General features: G+C 32.9%; 1 protein-coding gene across 1 annotated transcript in view; it reads left to right on the forward strand.

Annotated features, from left to right (window-relative positions):
• The window catches only part of LOC137924362 (glutamate receptor 1-like), a 188,992-nt gene that overhangs the window by 157,088 nt on the left and 9,194 nt on the right, over nt 1–22,710 (forward strand). Inside the window, exons 5-7 of the mRNA XM_068767794.1 lie at nt 14,642–14,895; nt 16,764–16,895; nt 19,395–19,589. Coding sequence (XP_068623895.1) covers nt 14,642–14,895; nt 16,764–16,895; nt 19,395–19,589 — 581 coding nt within the window. The remainder of the gene's footprint in view (nt 1–14,641; nt 14,896–16,763; nt 16,896–19,394; nt 19,590–22,710) is intronic.

The raw sequence follows: 22,710 nt of genomic DNA on the forward strand, positions 1-22,710 counted from the left end.
CGCCATATTTCTCTATGATGACCGGCCATGCGCTGCCCTTGTCCAGCGAATTCCCCCCTACCTTTAGTATGTCACCAGTCCACCAAATAGGAAGCTTACCCAAGTCGCGTCTATCAGCTCGCGCCACTCTAGAACCTTTCGGCACCAACAGCCATCGATGCACGAGAGATGTGCCTTACCAACTGCCGCTTCAGATTAGCAGTTTTTCGAACTACGTCAGTCACAGAATACGTTGTTTACTATTAAACATTAAATATATATAAATACATTTAAAAAACTTTTAAGTTAAACGGTTTTTTGATACCCATATTGTGGTGGTTGTGGAAAAATATGTACCTAGTCCGCCATATTGGAACTTCGTCCATCTTGAATTTGAAATTTTGACATATTCATCGTGTTTTACTAGTGTAGCCCTTTCATTTGATACCCATATTGAGGGGGTTAAGGAAAAATACGTAATCCGCCATTTTGTATCGGCGGCCATCTTATATTTATAATGTTATTGATTTTATTATATTGTATTGTCATCTAAATTAAATGTGTGTACCAAATTTCAGATCAATCTGACAACGGGAAGGTGCTTAAATTTCAATTTTTAATTTTGATCCAAATAAATTCCGTACGGGTCGAACTAAATAAAACCGTTGAAAATGAATAGGTTTTATTTATTTACTTCTTTGCTGGACTGACAGCTCATTGTATTTATGTCGTCCTTCTCAATTTTGAAGGTTATGATCTGATTTGAAAAGCTATGTGACGTCACGTTATCGATCACGACTGTTGGCTACAAAGTATGTTTAGGCAGCCAGTACCAAGTATCATCAATACAGCTCTAGGAAGTTCACTGCTATACATAGATCTCCCTCAAACATTTTCAATAATATCGATTGAAAGCGATCTGCTATCTGTCTTTGTTAGTCTTGTTTCTCGTTGGGTCAGTAGGCTGCACTTATAAAGAAGGAACTTATCCAATAAAAGAGCCAAAAGTGTGTTGTATTGCCAGATACTATATAAGTAAGAAAAGGAACAATATTTAGCCACTTCCACACATTCAGTGGTAGTCGTGCAATGAAATGCACCGCCCGCCAGCACGCTGATAAATGCGTATGCGGCAAACAATGCGAATCACACAACCGCCACCACCAAATTACTCAACTCGTGTTTCACCCCTCCACGGGGCATCTTCAGGAGTTATGTTACACCGGTGTAACATAACTCCTGAATGGTGTAACATGACTCCTGGTGTTTTCTTACTTAGGATGGACTTCCGTGATGTAACGCCTGATTCCATTAAATAGATACTATATACTCCAGACCTTAAGGTCCTGGAATAGAGACTGGCAAATGCAGCATTAGACATCCACTTCCAAATTGCCCAGATGACCATGGCAAAGTCACCGTAAAAGCCTAGACGCAGACCGCTTCTTACCGTCCATAGAAAATATATGGGATAGGCCTGACATTCAGCAGTGGGCGTCCTGCTATGAAATATAACCTTATATAAAATTAAATTTTTGTAGAAAAACACGCCTGTCACCCCTCTCTGTTTTTCTACGTCATTAGTAAGTATTCTTATAATACCTTTAACTTGAATATGCTCCGAAGATAAATATGGATTTTCCGAATTGTAAAAAAACTTTAACTGAGTTTAAAACAAACACTGTAGTGTCCCAATGATGAAGATTTAACTTGTTTGATTTTTAAAGCAACGCTTTAGAGTTGCTCTAGGATCAATGTTTTAAAGATGGAGGAACTTTCATTCGCAGCAGGTGTTACAGAAAGACTTCCTGGAAAGTTTCCTTTGGGTCGTTTGTTATATATAGTGCAGTATATTATTTCTTTATGCAATCCGTTAATATATTTAAAACAACAAATTAAAGTTTTCATCGTGAAATCAAGACAATTTAAATCTTATTCATATAGCCATAAAGATCTTAGTTAAATGCAGAAAAAGTTTGTCTATATTGAGAGAAAGACAATGAGATTTCAAAAGTCTTTCTAGGTAGACCTACGTCCTCTTTTACGACTATTTATAAAGTATAAAGAATTTTTTTAGAAAAAAAATATGTTTATTTGCACTTTTTTTCACATATTAGATAATCACTAAAAAAGTAACAATTCATATTGTGGTACAAGAGGCGCTTTTATCGCTCGAGGCGATCTCTACCAAAGAACTTTTGGATGAAGATGAGCGACGTAAAGGAGAGAGCAGTGCAAAAAAAATTACAGACAAAGCACAATGTTTTGTTCAATATCTTAAAACTATAATTATTATAAATTAAAAGTATTGGCACAATATGCTATATGGTTTAATGTAGCTCATATGTCAACATAACAATTTAAGGCTTTTATGTTATTTAAAATCAACCTTTAAAGTGATCACTCCTACATATATCACAGTAATTTATTTATTCTATGGTAATGCCACTGGCAAATAACTTCTGGCGTACGAAGTTTACGAAAACGTGTTTTCTTACTATATTACTATTACGCTATTTATTATTTTTGTGACCATTGATTTGTTTTAAGTACATATAGATTAAATGACAGCAGGAATTCTTGGCTACGCTATGGCCCCGATTACATCCTAGACTTTTGAAGGAGAATGATGGCTTTATATTTATGTGGCCGCTACAGGCAGTGTGCATTATGTCGAAATACTTTACCTAAGTTTTATAGCCTTAATTTTTATAGCAGAGATATTCATCTAGAGACAAATCCTCCTCCTTCTTCTACGGGTAAAGTGGAATGCGGTTACAATTTATATGGTCTGTTCATTTCATCATTATTATTTAATACCGAAAGGCGTCCACAACTAGACACAGGCCTCCCAAATAGCTTCGCATCGGTTGGAAGAAGTCTGTGTCTAGCATCTTTGACACCATCTTGGACAGACGACTTTGTTAAGTCGGTGAACGTCCCACGCTGTGCTTGCTGGTTCTGGGTCTCCATTCTAGAACCATAAGTCACCAGAAGCTATATCTTCTGCACGCCATATGGTCTATTCACTGTCAATTTGCCAGTCTGCTAAGTTATATGGGTCATTCCTGATTCGATCTAGAATAGAAATTTGAAGTAATAGCTCTCTCCAGGGTTCATTAAGCGACTGTGAGGCCCGAAGTAAGACATCACGCTTCAACGCCATAAGTAATCACTTATAAAACACCGTGAGACTGTTATTAAAAATAGTACAGTAAAAAGAAATCGAATTCAAAGACATCTTTTGTATCAAATGAAAAGTGTGTCATCTAAAGAGTCATCTATTCCTTTTGTAAAGCTTTGACTCGAACATTTTCACGATTTTAAAATCTCAGCGCGGAATAGCGTTTTGATAATACCGTTCAGTGAGGAAAATGGCCGAGAGCCGACAAATAATATGATAACGCCTTCATTACCCACACGTCGACCCTCTTCTCGAGGCGTCTTCGTCACCCCTTCAATCTTTTCGCGGATATTACACTGAAATTATGACAAAAGCGCTAGATCGAGGGCGGCATAATGAATCTCGGTGATGAATGAGCTATTTTAACTTCCAACGAAATATGTGCCGTCTCGCAACCGTATCACCATCCGGCATTTGTCAACGACTTCAACTGTTATTAGAAACACAGAACTTCTGTACACACGTGACACACAGGTTGATTGGCTATAGATGTAAAAGTTTTAAATAAATCACATTTGCGATCTTATAAAGTATGGTGCATTCTATTCAAGTATAAATAGTTTCAGAAATTATAAGTAACGTAATGATAACGTTATTATAAATTAGTTTACAAGATTCGGATAATTACTTATTAAAATTAATTATTGTCAATCACATTACAATAAAAATATAAATTGATGTTGCGATTTCAAAGTAAACCACTTTATTAATAATTGAAGATGGATGTAAAAGCTATATGATGCTTAACCCTTAATAACCTAGAGTTTCAATTTTGATACCAATCTTTTAAACCGAATGTTCACATTACTATTAGTTTTTTATAGGTTGGCTGTACGTATTTTACTGTTGCATAATATTATTTCCAACTAAATTAAAAAAAAAAAACTATTTTTCCCTTCATCTAGACCCTCAAGCAAACACAGTAATATTAAAAAAAATCACTTTCGTAAATCAGGCCACTAAGGGTTAAAAGTTTTTGCTGCTAAAGCTAATCACTTATCACCTGTATGAGCAATATTTTTATTCGCATTCCTTTACTTTCAAATGAAACTCGAAATAAAATTCGAATTCGCGTTCGAAAAGTATTGTTTCACTTTGTAAAAACGCGGTAAAATAACTTTTGGGCTACCTTCTCTAACATGAAAGGAAAACATTTTATAAACGCTACCCTATCTTATGATTCAAGATGGAAACTACGATTATTTTTAAATATTTATCAAAAAAAACGTTCTTTTTAAGCCTGCAAAAAGTGTCATTGATAAAAATTGGACAAACATTATTTTAGAATAAAGCGAAGTCAAAGACAAACAGATTTACTATATGAGATCATTACAATCATTTATTTAATTAAGTTTATTTTAGTTCGTAACCCGCCACCCACTGAGAAGAACTAACAAGAAACTCGGTGGTGTTTGTAATTTTTTTTTTTCGATGATTACATTAATAAATTTGTGGCGTATTTTGGTAGTTTGTTATAAAATCGTTGACCTGTAGAATCGTTGAATGAGTGAGACACTCTATGGAGTGGATACAAAAGGTTAGTTTTTAATCTTTAAAATACGTTGCTAGATATCACTAATTGTTTTAAATTTACATTGATTTAATGTAAATATATTAGGTTGTCGTAAATATATTGTGAGAGTAGTGCGAGAATGTTAGTGTATTTGAATTTATTTCTCTTTAACTCCTATAGACATATAAATCTTTAGTAAAAATTAAATGATTTCCTAACCTAACTAAAAATACCCAGACGTCATCTGTTTTGTACATATTAATAGATTAAAAAGCAACTAACATATGCATAATTAACATGACAAAAAACAAACCCGTTGAAATATTTAGGAATGTTACCTATTGTTAAGAAATATGCAGTGGAGGTGGAAGAGCCCAAAAATGCTTGTTAGATAGACTAAGAAAGTAGAAAAGAATCTTTCAAATGCAATTACCACTTTCACACCGAAATCAACAATGTGACAGTCAATACTGCGTTGGCAAGCGTGTGGACTATATAAACAGATTAAATAAATTCAAATGATGGTGGTAATTTAATTATGATTTTACAATACTAGATAACAGTAAAATAATACGTAGCAATAGAATAACAAAACAGACAAACCAGCAAAAACTTCATCACAAACTGTCAAATATGAAAGTATAAAAAATAAATAAAAATAAAAAGAGGTTTTAAGATGTTCAGTCGCTAAGACTAAGTTTAAAATCACAATCTGTTCATTGTAGTTCATTCTGCATTATATTAACTTTTCAAGTTTTTATTTTATCACTACTGTTTGTAGTTTACTATTTGATAAATAATTATTACGATTTATTTATATCGAATATAAATTTAAAAAGAAATAGGACCTCAGTGTAAATGATTTTTTATACCAATAAAGCAAATGGACGAAATGTTTTTACGTAAATAAATACGACAATTGCTTATAGCTGTAAAAGTTTTAAAGCAGTGAATATATAGCTCATTTGCTATTAATAAATGTGTGGTACAATCTATGCAATAATCAATGGTTTCAGATATATTAAATGACGTCATAATCATATACTAAAACAAGGCATTTTCAAAATATGAGTAACAAAATAATAAAATTAATTATTTTTAACTACATGTTCTTGCACTTTGTACTAACTAAAGTTGTTAGCGGTCGCAAAAATAAATTGATGTAACATATTTCAGAACGATCGCTACATACAGGATGGTTAGAAACAGGTGTAAAAACTTTTATATACAATAAATAAATAAAAAACTGGTAACGCATAAACTTTGTTGTAGAATGTACGCATATATAATAAACTTCCGCAACATATCTCAGATCTTCCTTTTCCTAGTTTTAATCTTATTATAGCATTCAAAAATTTTTTTTTGGTTTGGTTTGGTTTGTTGACTCATTTGCATTGTTGATATCATATACTAAAAATTGTAATATTTCATTTTAAAAATAGCAACTTTTGAGTTTTCGGCCGTCTGTTTTAGCAGATCAGTTTTTCGAGCCTAACCTATAATGATAAAATAATCGACGATTCAAAAGCTAATGTAAACACCTACTAGAATAAAGATTTATTAAATTTTAATTGGAGCTATACACACTCGAAAAAAAATATATATATATATATATGTGTGTGTGTGTGTATGTGTGTTGGGTGTGTAGAATGTAATGTTGTTACTTAATTACTACAAAGTATGTACCAATCAGATAATAATCGAAGCCAATTAAGACAAACAGGCTATAAATCTAAGCAATTTGTCTAATCACATCTAATTAATTTGTCTGGATTATGATACTGTCACTCATTGTTTCGCGATTGTATCAACATGCCATGTTTGATGAATTTATATTTGCGTGCGTGAATAAATTGATTAATTATTTAATTAAACTTTAAATACAAATTCACGTTTGTATAAATAATAAAGTAGTGGTAAGTTACTTGTAGATTGCAAGTTCGGAATACGTTCTTATATAGTTCACACTTTGTGCATTAATTATATAAAGTTGCTACTGCTCATATGCCAGTTTCCAAAGGATGGGCAGCAGCATCCTTTGCGTACCAAAATACCACATTACGGTCACCAACCTCCTTGCCAAGCGTGTATTAAAGTATATCCCCCCATAGATATCTTTCGTGAGGTCTATGCAGTGAGCGCCTATAAGTTGAAACCATGATGTATTTAATAAATGCATGTCTAAGAATATATGGACAGATACATAGCTGAAGTAACATTTTGACGGCAAGCAATAAGTTCAATAGCCTTTGCACAGAAAATATTTATATTTGTTACATTAGTGTTTGTTATGTAATAATATTAGATTCATTATTTATAAACTTGGATGTCTATAAATTCAACTAATTGGAAATGAGGTCACATTATTTTTTTTACATTATTCAACATTTTATTAACTAATTTGATTATGCATTCACTGCATTCTTTTTATTCTTTACTGTAAAATGATTAGTAATTGTTGATTTTTTTTTAATTTACATACATGTATATATCTTTCATATATATCCTCATTATTGTGAATTTTAATTCTAATTTATTTCCTATTTTAATTACAGTATGATTCATTATTCGTCGTTCAAAAAATCGTAAATCATAATGAACTAGTATTTAAGTTCTTTGTTTCTTGTCATATGACAGCCTGTATACATCATCTACTTCCGAAGACCACAAGTGTTCACCTCCTGAATATACTTTCTACTTCCACACCTTAAGGTTCTTGACGAATCTCTTCATCTCTGATTATATCTCGTAAAGATATTGCGAGCACAGCCTGAAGTATCATGTATCCGAAATAATGAAATTTTATTATCTATACACCTATAGAAATAAATAAAATTGGTCTTTTTGTCTATTAAAATAACCACTTTTTACTACGTACATAAGAATATAAATACGGTACATATAACAAAATCATGTTTATTTAATTTTTGTCTGTCTGTTTATCTATTTGTTCCGGTTAAAATCTGAAATGGCTGAATCGATTTTGACGGAATATATGATGGCTGATAGCTGATATAATAAGGAGTAATTTAGACTACTTTTAGTTCTAGAAAAATTTGTAAATAAAAAATCTAAATTAAATCTTTATTTCTCAAAATTCACGCCAACGAAGTCGCTAGTATACCTAGTTAAAAATAATAAAAAACTTATATAAGTATTAATGTATATACTCGTGCCAATATTCCTCCTATACTAATACCAATATTATTGTAAAAGCAAGCGATAGGAATGAGAGAAAAGGGCATAGAAAGGTAAATAATTTCTGATCGGGAGTAGGTAGGGCTTTTCGTTCGCAATATTACGACGAAAGGTAAAATAGGTGAAGTGTCTTCTTAATATCACGCCATTTCTTGTGATGGTTTACGTGAATGGTAAGCGAGAACTGAATACTCAGTTTTATTTTTTACTAAATCGTTGAAGTTTTTATTCGGAAAAATATAAAATTTTGAACACAATTCAGATAGTCATGATTAAATTTAATTAATTTTTTATATCAACATGGAATGGATTATTAGATTTCACCACCTATTTGGAAGATAAATGAAAAAAAAATCTCTGAGGAGAAAGAGCGAAAGTAACTCAATCGAACTATATACTTGTTTTAAATAATTCAAGAAATATATATTTATTAAAAATTAAAGATCAAATAAAACTTTGAAGCTTTTAACAAAACTTTTAACGATTCTGTATTTATTGTTTTCAATCTATGTTATTTTTAATTTTACTCTGGTTCGCAAGGTTTTATAGTTGAAGAGAATAAGCAAGAAACTCCACAACAACACATCTTTTAATAAAGTTTAGATATAGCCAAAATGAAATCAAAATAATCAGGCAACATCATTGCCGAAGATTGTTATTATTAAAATAACCGTTTATTTTAATTTAATTGATTGAATTTATTACATTCAAATAGCCCGGAACACGTGGTTTCTAAATTGTAATATCTTTTATGAAGTCATTTACAGTTTAATACACATTAGCCCACAAAACTATTTCGACATTTTTTTTAAATCTAGCAAAAAAGCTTGCTGAATATTATCAAGGGAGAATCTATTTTTAAAGACATTGATTATGTCGACTCAAATATAAATATATCACACTTCCTTGATATACACTCTGACTGCACCCTCACTACAGAGGACGGAAGCTTCTTCTCATTTCTAACTATCAGATAATAATGTGGCGGATAAAAGAAGAATGAAAAAGAGTTATTAAGAATGACGTAAAAATTATACGAGATTATACGAGAAGTCTCCAATATTGGCATTAAAAAATTTACTATCAATCACCGTTGCGTTGCTCGAAGGCAACATACATTGATAACATCAACAGATACGACAACTCTGACAACAGTTAGAGACTTCTGAATTTTTCATCTTTGGTGCAGTTACAGAGTGAACTGCAGATGCCTATAACATAAACCATATACGTATAATATATTTTTTAATATTCCGGAGACCATCACTAATCACAATTTGGACAGAAGACCACGTTAAAGACTTCGGTTGACGCCGGATGCAGGTCGCTTGTTCTATTGGATATTGTAATAATATTGCTACATGAAAAGCCGCCATATGTGAAAGTTCCCGCGGACGTCGTCACAACGCTCAACCGTTTGCTCGTCTCGCCCACTCGTCTCGCTCACTCGCACGGCGTGCACTATATGCGCTCTTGCTTGCGCCAGCACGTGCGCCCGCGACCGTTGCAGTTCTCGGGGAGTCGGATTTGAACTATGGATCGATGCGCAACCGCTCGTAGGCGCATTATTCATTTTCCGCACACAATAATTATGTTAATTATTTAATAAACGTTTTTCCACATCACAATATCTAAAAAAGGCCTATGTCCAGGAGTGAAAGTATTACTGCATAAATGTTGAAGATGAATACAATACACATTCTATCATTTTTACACAATTGAAATAAACAAACACCTCATACAGGATTACTAGCATTTCACCTTCCGCTTCGCATGGCTATTTCAGCCATTCGTGTTTGTGATTACATAACTCTTTCCTCCGTGTAATTGTTAACACGATAAAAAATAATATTGTAGCCAAATTCTACCTACAGAGAGTATAGTTTTATAATTATCTCATTTCATACAACCACCTCTCCACTCCCTTGTGGATTGTATTTCGTAAAAACGGTTCTTAGTTGATAACTACTCGGCAAAAGAACTGTTCCTATCAAAAATTTTAACTCTCTCTTACCCTTATGGATTCAAAGATATCATAAAGAGATTTCCACCTAGATACTTCATCAAGATAGAAATCTCTTGTATACAGATTGACCAATTATATGTTTCAAAACTCTAAAAAATATAAAATTCAACTTATTTACTGTCAAAATTAATATAAGCTACATCCTATTTATTTTTACCCAGCTATAGTAACCCATAGGTAAGAACTGAAACTTGCGATTCCTGGTCGCAGTTGCGATTCCCGGGATACTATCTTATACATAATTCACATATTTGGTTTAATTACAAAGCATTGCCACAGCTGACAAACAAGTTTCCAGAGGATGAACGGTAGTGTCCTCTGTGCACCATAATACCACACTGCAATTGCCAATCCGACCACCAAGCGTGGCGATTATGGTATATTCCTATAGATATCTTTACGGGTGGCCTATGCCTTCGCTTTTATTGGCTGGAACGACAACATTAAAGACGATTTCTTGTCTAACAATTAATTCTTGTACATATTACATAAGTAATAATTAAAATGATGATAATACAGTAAGAAAATTACTACTACTCCGCTAGCTCAGTAACCCAAAGTGGGTCTTGGCCTCCGAAGCGAGAGAATTCCTCTTTCCTCTATCTTGCGCCATCGTCTGCCATTGGTTGACATTCAATTCGCGCAAGTCTGCCTCAACGCGATCGATCCAGCGATACCTGGGTCTACCCACTGCTCTTCGACCCCTCGGTTTTTCCAGGTACGCTACCTTCACGCTCCGATCCGATCCCATTCGCTCCAAGTGACCAAGCCAGCGGATTCGTTGAGCTTTATATTCGCCAATGATATTTGGCTGTGCTACTAAAGTCTCAATTTCGGCATTCTTTCGGAGCCTCCAAGATCCGTCTTGATTTCTCGCTGGTCCCAAGATCTTCCGCATGATTTTGCGTTCCGTCAGTAGCAGTTTTTTTAAAAAATAAAACAGTAAGAAAATACGATTTCATAATTTGGAAAACTAAATATTAAAATCATTTTTTGTTTTCTATCTCTCCCCGTCTCCTTTATACCACAGCAAGAAGTTATTGGACTGTAGTATTATAATAGAATAATTTTTTTTAGTGTTACCTCTTTATACAGAGTGATTGTAAATAGATGTAATATATATAAAGCTTTTTACTGACAAATGAGCATGCATTACTTTCACCCCTTTAAAACAAAAACACAAATACAAAATATCATCCTTTACATAAATAAATTAAACGTATTACGGTATATGTTTAATAATGGATGTGATCAATCAACTTGAACAAGTAATATAAGCCGAGGTAGTGACAATTATAAGGCAAAGACTATCCCCTTACACACCAACGCAATGAGTTGCCTACAGAAATTTCATCCTAACGCGGCATGCGTAAATTATTATCTATCCAACCCTCATTCCGCAAACTAGACTTTTAACCCGTCATTATTTCTAGTACAAATTTAATTACTATTATTAAACATGAACCAGAATTTGGCTGGCAAAGTTTAATTTGAAACTAGTTGCATGCAACCATTTCAATAGATTGCATCGGATCGAAAGCGCTAATTAGTAAAAATATTTTAAACTACTATTGACGTTGGATTTATGTAAATACAACACGGCGTAATATACCCAATACTAAGCATTCAATGATTGTTTGCAAGTTTGATAATCAATAAATGGAACATAGTGCCTTTTCAATCAAAAATAAGGAGATCCAAAGCGAACCAAGATCAATGACGTAGCTAGAAGAAATGCTCGTCTAAAGTGGCTTTGGGCGTCGCTCGTGCAACCGATGTCAGTGGGGGCCGAAAGGTAGACCCCCCACTATATGTCGCGACTATGATATCGAATGTTGATGCGCACTGTTAGCCGTTTTGGCTTTTACAGCTTCATGGGACTCAGGGCTCGCGGATCCGAAATCCGCGAGGTAATAAACTAAAAAAAATCTACGTCAGATGCTTCACCTGATTTTTAAAACGCGCCGCCCAAGTGCCCGTGCCTCTCCAGCTCCGATATCTATTCAGATAAAATATCATCGGAGGAAGGGATCACACCTTGCTCCGAAAACCGACTAGGTAACAATTAGCTAATACAATACGTCAGGTGAAGCATCTGACGTAGATTTTTTTTTAGTTTATTAGCTCGCGGATTTCGGATCCGCGAGCCCTGAGTCCGATGAAGCTGTAAAAGCTAAAACGGCTAACAGCGCGCATCAACATTCGAATATAGCCGTTGGATACAGATAGGGCAAGTCCGGTCATTTTAGCGATCGTTGGGAAACGCTTACACCTTGCAGTGGGCCAGCCATCGGCTCAAAAAAAGATATTTATTATTTCTTTTTAAAGACTCTAATTTTCGAATACCCATAACTTTTGTACTCCACACCCCTTGACATTATGTTTTAAAACAATAATTGTAAATAAATAATATTTTAAGAGTTTAAAAGTATAATTTCAATAGAAATAAAAAGTGATCTAAAAAGTGTATTACATGGTTTTTAGGTTTATTGTCATTTATATATATTATATAGTCATTTATATATATATATATATATAGGCGCGGTTTTGAATTGTGAATGCTAACAATTTTTATTTTAATGGTAATTTTTGGATATTTTCCTAAATTTCTTTTGGAATCAATAAATCCTTCATGTGCCATAAAAACCTGACTATATGTATTTTATCTACACACTTATGTACATATTTGACTAGAACAATATCGCATTAATGACAGACTATTAAAACAAACATTAAAGTTTTGCATGTTAAAATTTTTGGCTGAAAATTGACGCCTGGGGACTCCTGTCGCGTTTGAATAATGAGGTCTTAAATTTATGAAATGCTTTGAATCTAGTTATGATAAAAATAACTTAAATACTTCGTCGTCATTTAAAAAATCATTGAAATATTCTATACACTTCTTTAATAATCTGAATAAAAGTTATCTTTATCCGTTTCATTGGTGTGCGAGGCAAGTTTTAGTGTGTTTGTTGACCTAGATGTGTGTCTGCCTCCAATGCTGCAATTAGAACATATTTTAATTTATTTTTTACCACTGCTTGAATCGTATGACGAGAATTTATAAAATTAATTATTATTTGTCTAAATGAGAGAAGAGAGAAGTCGAAATCTAATATATAAAATTCTCGTGTCACGGTGTTCGAACTTGAACTCCTCCGAAACGACTTGACCGATTTTTACCAAATTTTACATGCGTAATCAGTATGTCTGAGAATCGGCTACTGTCTATTTTCCATACCCCTAAGTGATAAGGGTGGTCCACCCCTAAATTTTATTTTTAATTTTTTAGACAATTTTTTTGGTTTTTATTTTATTATGATACAGCATACAAAAATACATACAAACCTAAATTTTCACCCTTCTACGATCAACCCTTATCTTACATTTGTTAATTAAAAACTTTAATTTTTTTTGCAAAACAACGTTTGCGGGATCAGCTTGTATTTTATATAATTGCTTAGCAGTCGGTTGTTATGTCAATCGGTTCCCCTGAGTTGTACTTATGTTAGTAATAACATAAATAAAATGATGATGGAAACGATCGATTATTTCGATGCGTTATAGGAAAACGTGCAGTGATATATATACATATATATACATTTTGGCTGTACAAAGTCTTTCAGGTTTATTTTATAAAAAATAACAATGAAACGATTGGATTTTAGAATTTACACTTATACACGTGATTAGTTATACGTTCGAAAGCTTTAAAGGCTTGTTTAGTTCATTTACTGTAAATCTATATATAATATAAATTCTAAAAGTGAATTGTTTTAGATATTTCTAAAACAAATCACTTTTAGAATTTGTATTATATATTTATTTTTGTACTTATATATTTATAATGACATATTGATTATATATTAACAAAAACCGCTTTCGAAGTTCGGGTTAATATGGATAAAATTAACTATTGTTTACTATGTGCCGCATTCCAAAAGAAATATATAATAATGTTACATATTTCAGAGAGATCATTTTATATACAACTATCTGATCGCAAACGATGTTTTGCAAAAAAAAATTAAAGTTTTTTATTACCATATAAAAATAAGGGTTGATCGTACAGGGGTGGAAATTTAGGGTTGTTTGTATTTTTGTATGCTGTATCATAATAAAATAAAACCAAAAAATTTGTCTAAAAAAAAAATTAGGGGTGGACTACCCTTATCACTTAGGCGTATGTAAAATAGATAGTAGCCGATTCCCAGACCTACTGAATACGCATATAAAATTTGGTAAAAATCGGTCAAGCCATTTCGGGGGAGTACGGTAACTAACATGTGACATGGAAATTTTATATATTAGATAATTATAAAAAATTTTAAGTATCTTGCTGGTAAATGAGCAACATTTTCACCTCTTTAAAACGTTTACCAATCACCCTGTATATAGCTTGTGTATAACTTAAGAAAATAAAGATTTAAATTTTAATTGCGCTTCTTTTTATCCTATAATTAGTTCTATTTATTTGGTTATCACTCTAGCACCTATAAAGCTACGTACATGTTCTGTACTAATCCAAAAAATATATTTAGACTCAAATTAGTTAATATCGGTGGAGGCTTATTTAACAATGAATATATATAAATATAGTGTAAATAAAGTAAATGATATCTCTATTTTTTATTTATACGATGTGATAAAGACATGTATATGACTTAAAAATATATCTTTTTACAACGTAGAGAGTTTGAAAATGTGCAGATATTGAACCGTGTTTTTTTGTTTGTTTTAGGACTCCTGCGACTCCAACAGCTGTACCAAAGCCTGCAACCCGGCAATGCAACGTTCCGCATTTCGAATGTGAAACGCGTATCCAACGCCACAGATGTGGTCCAATTTCTTGGCGCATTGGAGAGGTTGGACCGTTGGAGCAACAAATACGTAGTACTCGATTCGTCCACGCGACTGGCAAAAGATGCTCTAATTCTGCACGTACGTGACGTCCAGCTTGGCCGCAGGAACTACCATTACTTCCTAAGTGGTCTGGTGGGTATCCAATGCGCATTTCGAACTTATGTTCCGAGATGCATACGACATAACGTCAATTTTAAACCAACATGCGTTATACGATATTTTTACTCGATTTTTTTTTATTATTTCAACCTTATAACTGCACTTTTCTAAACTAAAGAAATGGTTGATTTATCTATTTATTTATATCAAATAGGCACGCCTACATGCACAATTAAAGATCACGTTTGTTTCATTTAAGGATGTACAAAATTAAATATATTTGCCAGTTATATAGCACACAGCTCTGGTCACAATTACACTAGCTTTAATCTATACTTTAATAAAACAAAATACAATATTAAGCGGCTTTATAGATATAAATAAAACAAAAAAAGAATTATCTATTGCAATTTGACAGAGTTATACTGAGCCTAAACAATAATAAATAACAATAAAGATTCGTATACACATGGCTACTTTTTAAAAGTAATTTTTCCGAGGTACCTACTACCTGTTTCCTTGATACATTAGAGACACAAATTAAACGGTAATTATTGTAAGAACACTATAAATCACAGGTTAAATTATTTATTATTAAATTTGTTCAAAAAAAGCAAAGACTCTCAGGAGCATTCAAAATAAGAGCAAAGGAACATACTAGGAATGTATAGATAGAGTAGACGTGTAAACAAATCCTTACCTAGTTATGAAATTAAAAAATATTATTTCGTTAACACGGCTTATTACATTTTACTTAAATGTATGAAGCCTCCTTTTAACCAGAATGTTATTACTTGTATTTAGGAAAACCACAACGGAAGTGCCAAAACTCTTAAAGTTTGCACTTCCGTTGTGGTTTCCGCGAAACTTAAAGTATGCATAAATAGTGAGAAATACGTTATAAAAGTAATAGCTAAACGGTTCTATGCGTTTGTCTGTTTAAATAGCCAATGGCAGGTCATGTATTTTATGGTAATATGTTTGACTTCAGTAGTTTTCCTATAAATATTTTACTACGATTTCATCGGGAAATTGAAAGTGTCTGTAGTTTTCGCTGACCAAATTAGCCGTAGAGAACCAGGTTATGTTTTCTTTATCATCATCATCTCAGCTGACAGTCTACTGCAAGGCACACGAGTGTCCTGAGGATCGCTGCGACGACCCGTCTTGTGCAGACCGCATCTAGCGACTTCCGCAACCTTGACCATATCGTAGATGCTTCTAGAAGGATTTTCTTCTTTTTTTATTTCTATACAGTCTAGAATGTTGTATTCTTTTATTAAATATATTAACATACGTACATAAATAGTGTCTCGTACATTGAATCCTCAATGCTTGAATCGCCACAATTACATTTAATTAAAAGCAATGCAACTCAAACAGGCGCCTTTTACGGTACCGTGTTTACGTTAATCGTTTTTTTTTTAACGCGACCGTACTTAATAGTGAGTATTTTCGATGCACTCGAGTTGCTACATCGACCGATGTCATCGCCCATGTTAAATTCGTGAAAACGAAATAAAAATAATGCTAGCATTTTCGATATTCGTTTATAGTTTTATTTATTATTCTTACATCTGTTTATTTATATTAACTATTTATATATTATCAAATCCTTGAGTGGTGTAGAGGAAATTATACACTTCTGTTTTGTACTTCTATGTGTGTGTTATTTTCTTTTTTTATATTTTTATTCAAAAATATGTTCAAATAGATTTAGTATCAAAAGTCTTTGTTGTTTCGAAACAACCGTATTCTAATATAATTGTAATATATGTATTTTAATCACTGCCATCATTTCAGCCGTAGAATGATAGTAGAATTATCGTGTTTTACTATTTTTTTTCCGAGAAAGTTTAGGCTATTCGTGTACATTAATATTCTCAATGAACTTGGTACAGGTGATGGACGATCGTTGGGAGAAAGCGATCACTGAATTCGGAGCCATTAACATCACCGGTTTCCGAATGCTCGACTTTTCTAGAAAGATCGTTCGTGATTTTATCGACGTGTGGAGAAAGGATTCTATATCGGTAAGTTTATTATCTAACTGAAACTATCTTATAGTTTTATTTTTTTGCTAGAGATCGACTATAGCACATCCGCTGTAAGAATCTATTCAATCATGAATAGCATAATAGTTATAAATAATAATGTTTATTGTAAACAAAGAATATTTTAATAGCACAAATATATTTATTTTTATATTTACTAATTAATGAGACAGATTATCTAATAATGAATTCGTATAAAGCATAACAATATAATCAGTCCGATGTTGACACAAAGTAAAATGATTGATTTAATTTTCATTTGATTTGTGACTAAAGAGAAGGCATATAATTCTCTAATGATTTTACTGAATAGAATCAGGGAAAGAAGATGTACTGTATTACAAAGATGTTATATATTAATCTTCCGACGCATTTATTGCATACTAAAGTATCACTATAATTGTTCACTGTTTAACTTACTTTCATTGAGTTATCGTTTTCAAAAGAAGCCTTAGAGTAGGATTTAGAGAGACTTCTATGAGTCATAACTCTTCGCTATTAGGGCCGTAGCACCAAACTTCTCGTTGCTTTAAGTCTTTAGGCCAGGTTCAGTAGAATATGGCTAAGGTATACCCTGCCTGTCGTAAGAGGCGACTGAAAGGGCAACGGGTTCGCTCGTTGAGGGTGGAACCTTTCATCGTCCACTCAATATCAACCCGAGAAGGGCAGCATCGAGAAGTGGTCTCGTGTTGCTGCGGTACAACGAGAATGCCGGGTGAGACACAGTTTACTCTAGATCCGGGGACCTCCCGAAAGGTAGCGAAGACCACTATCGAGAGGGTTTTAGTAGATAAGAATCCCACATAACCCTTACCCGAGAGGGAAGGAATCTTTTATCCATCCAGAAGATTTACCTCTTACCCCACCAATACCAACTAGAAGTGATTTCGTGTTTCTGCGGTACAGCGAGGATGCCGGGTGAGTCAATGCTTCCTCCCGGAATATGGCAAGACACGTGTCATGGCATACTGCCGATGGGCATCTGCGAGTTATATACGTGAAATCCAGCTGCCCTTCCCATATAACCATGACCTGCCCTCAAAGGGCATCTTCCAGTATCTATTGAGAAGATTTCCTCTTTGATACCAAATAAAAAAGGTTAAAACTGGATAGCGTGGACTATGCTTATCTCGGATATCGCGCTCCCTCGCATAACACAGAGGGCGTTCTACGGTGGGGTATTAATGTGAAGGAATCCCACATAACCCTGTCCTCCCCCCAGAAACAGGGTATCTTGAACACCTGAAAATTTTTCCTCCCAAAACCAAGAACCAAAGTTTAACACTGACTGCGAATGGGCTATACATTCCCCATTCAAAGCTTTTGCACTTACAACCAATCGCCGGTTATTAAGCGCTTATAAAATCCCTGATTACTAGCAATAACAAGGGATATCACGATTTTCCATAGTTAACAAACGTGAAAATGTAGGTCTGTAGATCACAATTATATATTTACGTGATGGTACTACAAAAGTAGGGTAAGGGAATAATTCCTACAGGGTGCACGTACAACAATGATTATGAATTTGTAATTATGCATTCAGTTGGCGAACTTATTAAATTGTCTTCTTTTAAACTGAACGTTCGGATAGAGCTTAGAACTTAGTTTTATTCAACGACGATATTAAACATGGTTTTATTACATACAAAAAAGCTTCGACATTGTTAAAAGCTTTGGGGATAATACAGTTTGGGCATGAATTGTTTTATCTATTTTATTACGAACTAATAATGTACGTTTGTAAAAATACTTAATGGAGTTTGTTGTGAGCTGTTTTTAGATCACTATGCGAGTGGTATTTTAAGATTAGAGAATAGGTTACTTTTAAGCTAGCATGTAGCAAAATAGATCTCATCGCTTAAGATCAAACGAGACAGAGGTCAAATGCTATGCCTATAATAATAAAAAGTTTTAGAATTACATAAAGCAACAAATCGGGCTCTTTTACTATTTTCATCATGACATATGTATGTCATACAACATCGTTCAAATTAAAACACTTGCTTTAAGCCTCTAAACTCGCCGATATGTACAAAGAGCTTACAAAAAGCTCAATTGATATTTTTTGTGATCACATCCAGAAATACCCTTTGTAATGTAGTTATAGAAATTCATGTTCAAGGTTCATGTATCGTTTTCATTGAAATGTTAATTTTTTAAAAGACAATGTTGGATAAACTTTTTAAATGTAGTACATGATAGTTCATAAACAATGCATGAGAGTGCTTTATAAAACCGTACACTCTTCCACTTACACAAGCTCTTCTTTGTTGCCAATAAAATAGTTACAAATTCATGGAGCCCAGTGAAAGATATAGTTACTTGTCTTTATTTCTAATATTAACCTTATATACATCGCTATTTCTGTTATGTGGTTTTATAAATTTAAAATTTAAACTGACTATGAATTGTCATTTTGTTTTTCTTTACGAATTTTTTGTTTACGAGAGTCTTTAGGTGTAACTACCCTTGCAGGCGAAGGCAGCACTGATGTACGACGGAGTTCAAGTTCTCGTCGACGCAATCTTCCGTCTCGTTCGAAAGAAACCCGACATATTCCGTGGCTTGAGCCGCCGTAGTGCTATCACTAACAGAACCCTCGATTGCAATCCCAAAGACGGCGTACGACCTTACGAGATCGGCGATAAGATTTCACGGCTTATCAAAAAGGTAAGACAATGCGTTTGAAATATTTTTTTGGCTTTGCGAAATATTATTTAATCGTTCAGGTAATGAATACTTTTGTGTAATCCATGCATCTGCGAATTACTGATGGAGCTATTCATTCATTCGTAATGGCGGCGATTTCGATTCGCATTGTGTGCGCATTGTCGACGCCGATTGGGGGGCGAAATGTCGACCGTTTTAAGAGCATAAGTCAATTCTGTCGGTGCAACCAAATAGGGAGGCGTGGATCGCGTGTGATTTTTTCGGTCATGTCAAATTTGTCGACGCCAACGTTTTATGCAATTTTAACGTATTCGAATGAAAAATAAATACGAAAATCTTTTATACAATATTTACCTATGTATCCTTTATATGTCGTATTATAAAATTATTACATAATAAAACTTCGTTTAGTTATTAAAATGCTGGCTATGTCTCTAACTGCAATAGATTTCATTGTTATATATTAGTATGAATAATGCATTTATACAAATTTTAACTAATCAGTGTTATTGACATATACTTTTATACACACATATACCTTTACCTTCACTGACTTTTTTGAGTTTACACTAATTCTCAAGTCATAATTCTATAATTTTTTACGCTTAATTTTCATACAAATATCTAGGAATTTTTTTTAGAGTCTAAAACATAATGTCTTTTCAAATTAAAATTAAAATAGGCAATAATGTTAATTTCATAAAATTATAAAAGGCTTTGTAAAATTCTTTGATTTTTTTAAGTTTGTCATAAATTTTCAGACATTGTTGAAACTTTTCTCGTTGTATACTGTGTAAAATAGGATCTGCCTACACATGATATATTTTATCTAGAGCATGTCTTTGGTATCTAATCTTTAATTAATTTCGATCTTTACAAATACATATGTAACAATTTATTTTTCTCACAAAAATCTTCGATATATTATATCTGTTTATTTCTACTATTTATAATATGATATCATTGCTACAATATATATTTATTTACCAATTTAATAATTATTTTTTTAAATGATCAATATTTTTCCATTTACGTTATCGTAATTTTCATTTGTGTTTGTAATAGTCAAATAATTTACATTTCAAATAACCGTTTGAACTCCGAACTTGGCTCCGTCGTTTACCGATATCGCATAATGCGATGCAAAGTCTAACGAAATAAAAATACATTCCGGTTTAGAAAATTGTAAGCCAAAGCCGACAGAGCCGAAAAGAGCTGAATAATGTCTCGCATATACGAGAAGTGTCCTCTCCCTTTGAGAAAGCATAAATTGTAAAAGGACGACTCCGGCATGCCGTTACACTATCGCCGACTTGAAAAGGTGTACATAGTTTTATATTAAAACAAAAATGAGGCTATGTTTCATGCGTAAACATCTCAATTAACACTATCTAAGTTTTTCAAGTAATTTCTAACAATAACTATGACTTGTGTATTATTTTTTACTAGAACCAGTATCTATATTAAATAAACTTAAGTCAAAATTTATTTAAAACATCAAAATTAGAAAGAAAATAACCTAATATTGTTAAAAAGTAACGCAGGCCTATTCCAACCAGTCCAATTAGAAATCCAGTCACTTGAAGTTATTTCAAAATATGTACATTAATATAAAATGCCAGTCCATAAATACTATGACTTGTGTATTCTTTTTTACTAGAACCAGTATCTATATTAGATATACTTAAGTCAAAATTTATTTAAAATTTCAAAATTAGAAAAAAAATAACCTAATATTGTTAAAAAGTAACGAAACCCTCTTCCAACCAGTCCAATTGGAAATCCATTACATTACATACAGCCTTTATTTCTTGCAGTGGACTTCCTGAGTCGAATGCATATGAATAAAGTCTAAATTATTGCAATTAAATGTCCTACTTTTTTAATTTGATATTTTTTGTAGTTAGATTTCATTGGAGAAGTTTTTAGCAGGTAGTCAGAGGCTTTATATCACAAACATTATTGTTTAGAGATAAAACAATTCGTACATAATAGTAAAACTTCTTTCCTGTTACGAAAGCGCCGTAACTAAATTACAAATATCTATGAACTGAATAAGAGAAGGGAAGTCCCCTATACATTTTTGTCAGAATCAATTTAGAGCCGGCATGCCGGATGTAAGCGGATTCAAATTAAACGGAATTTCGGAAGCACAGGTGTCGAATATGAGACCGTCCCTAATATCGAGTAAGCGCAGTGGGAAAGTCTCGGGCGATTAATGACGTTTGGCTACCTGACGCCTAATTAGGACCAACCGTCTGTTTCGCGGGAAGTTAGAAAACCCTTTTCGTATTGTTACAAACTGGCTACACCGACTGAGTAATTCGTATTCTGTATCTGTATAAGCTATACGAATTAAAATGGACCGCCAAGTGTTTTAAGTGCAAAATTGGAAAACCAATTCAGATGTTTTTTTACATAATTTTTTTAAGGCACGAGAAAGATTCTCAAATGATGAAATATTGGAAACTTTACATAGAAAAAAATAATTAATATCATATTTCTAAAGAAACCACGTAGTTAAATAGAACAACTGTCTCTAGTTGTGAAACATTTAACGTCAAAGAAAAAATGCATATTAGGACTATCTTTTATACATAGCGGAAAATGTTGTGACAAGTCAACTCAGCAATTATATAAAGTCAACAAAAAACGAAGTTAAAAGGAAAATTATAAAATTCGTGCTTTTATTTTTTTCCCATAGAAACCACAAAGTGAATTAAAACCCTTTTCCATAGCTATCAAATAATTAACGTCATTCAAAACAGAAATTAAGCGTGTTAGGATGGAATAAATAAAGATGTTCCATAAGCATAGGAAAAATAATATAATCACATTATTATAAGCGTTATTATGAACGAAATCCAAAACTTATGTTTGTTAATAATTGTTTTTTGTTATAAATAAAAAGTACCTAACATTACGTATTAATATAATTATTTTTAAAAAACTACGACACGCCAATAAAAATCTATCAGAACAGCTAGTTGTAGCATAAATTTAAAATGCACCATAATACTTAGAATTGATGTAATGCTTAGTTTGTAAAACATCTTGCTGTCAAAGTCTTTTTAATCTTAATACTGTATTTCGAGCGAATGTTATTGTATTTATTACGTTA

Source organism: Battus philenor, unplaced genomic scaffold, assembly GCF_028537555.1.
Source record: "Battus philenor isolate CCGP_79_NKW_IND1 unplaced genomic scaffold, ilBatPhil1.0.hap1 SCAF_1, whole genome shotgun sequence".
NCBI classification, from domain to species: domain Eukaryota; kingdom Metazoa; phylum Arthropoda; class Insecta; order Lepidoptera; family Papilionidae; genus Battus; species Battus philenor.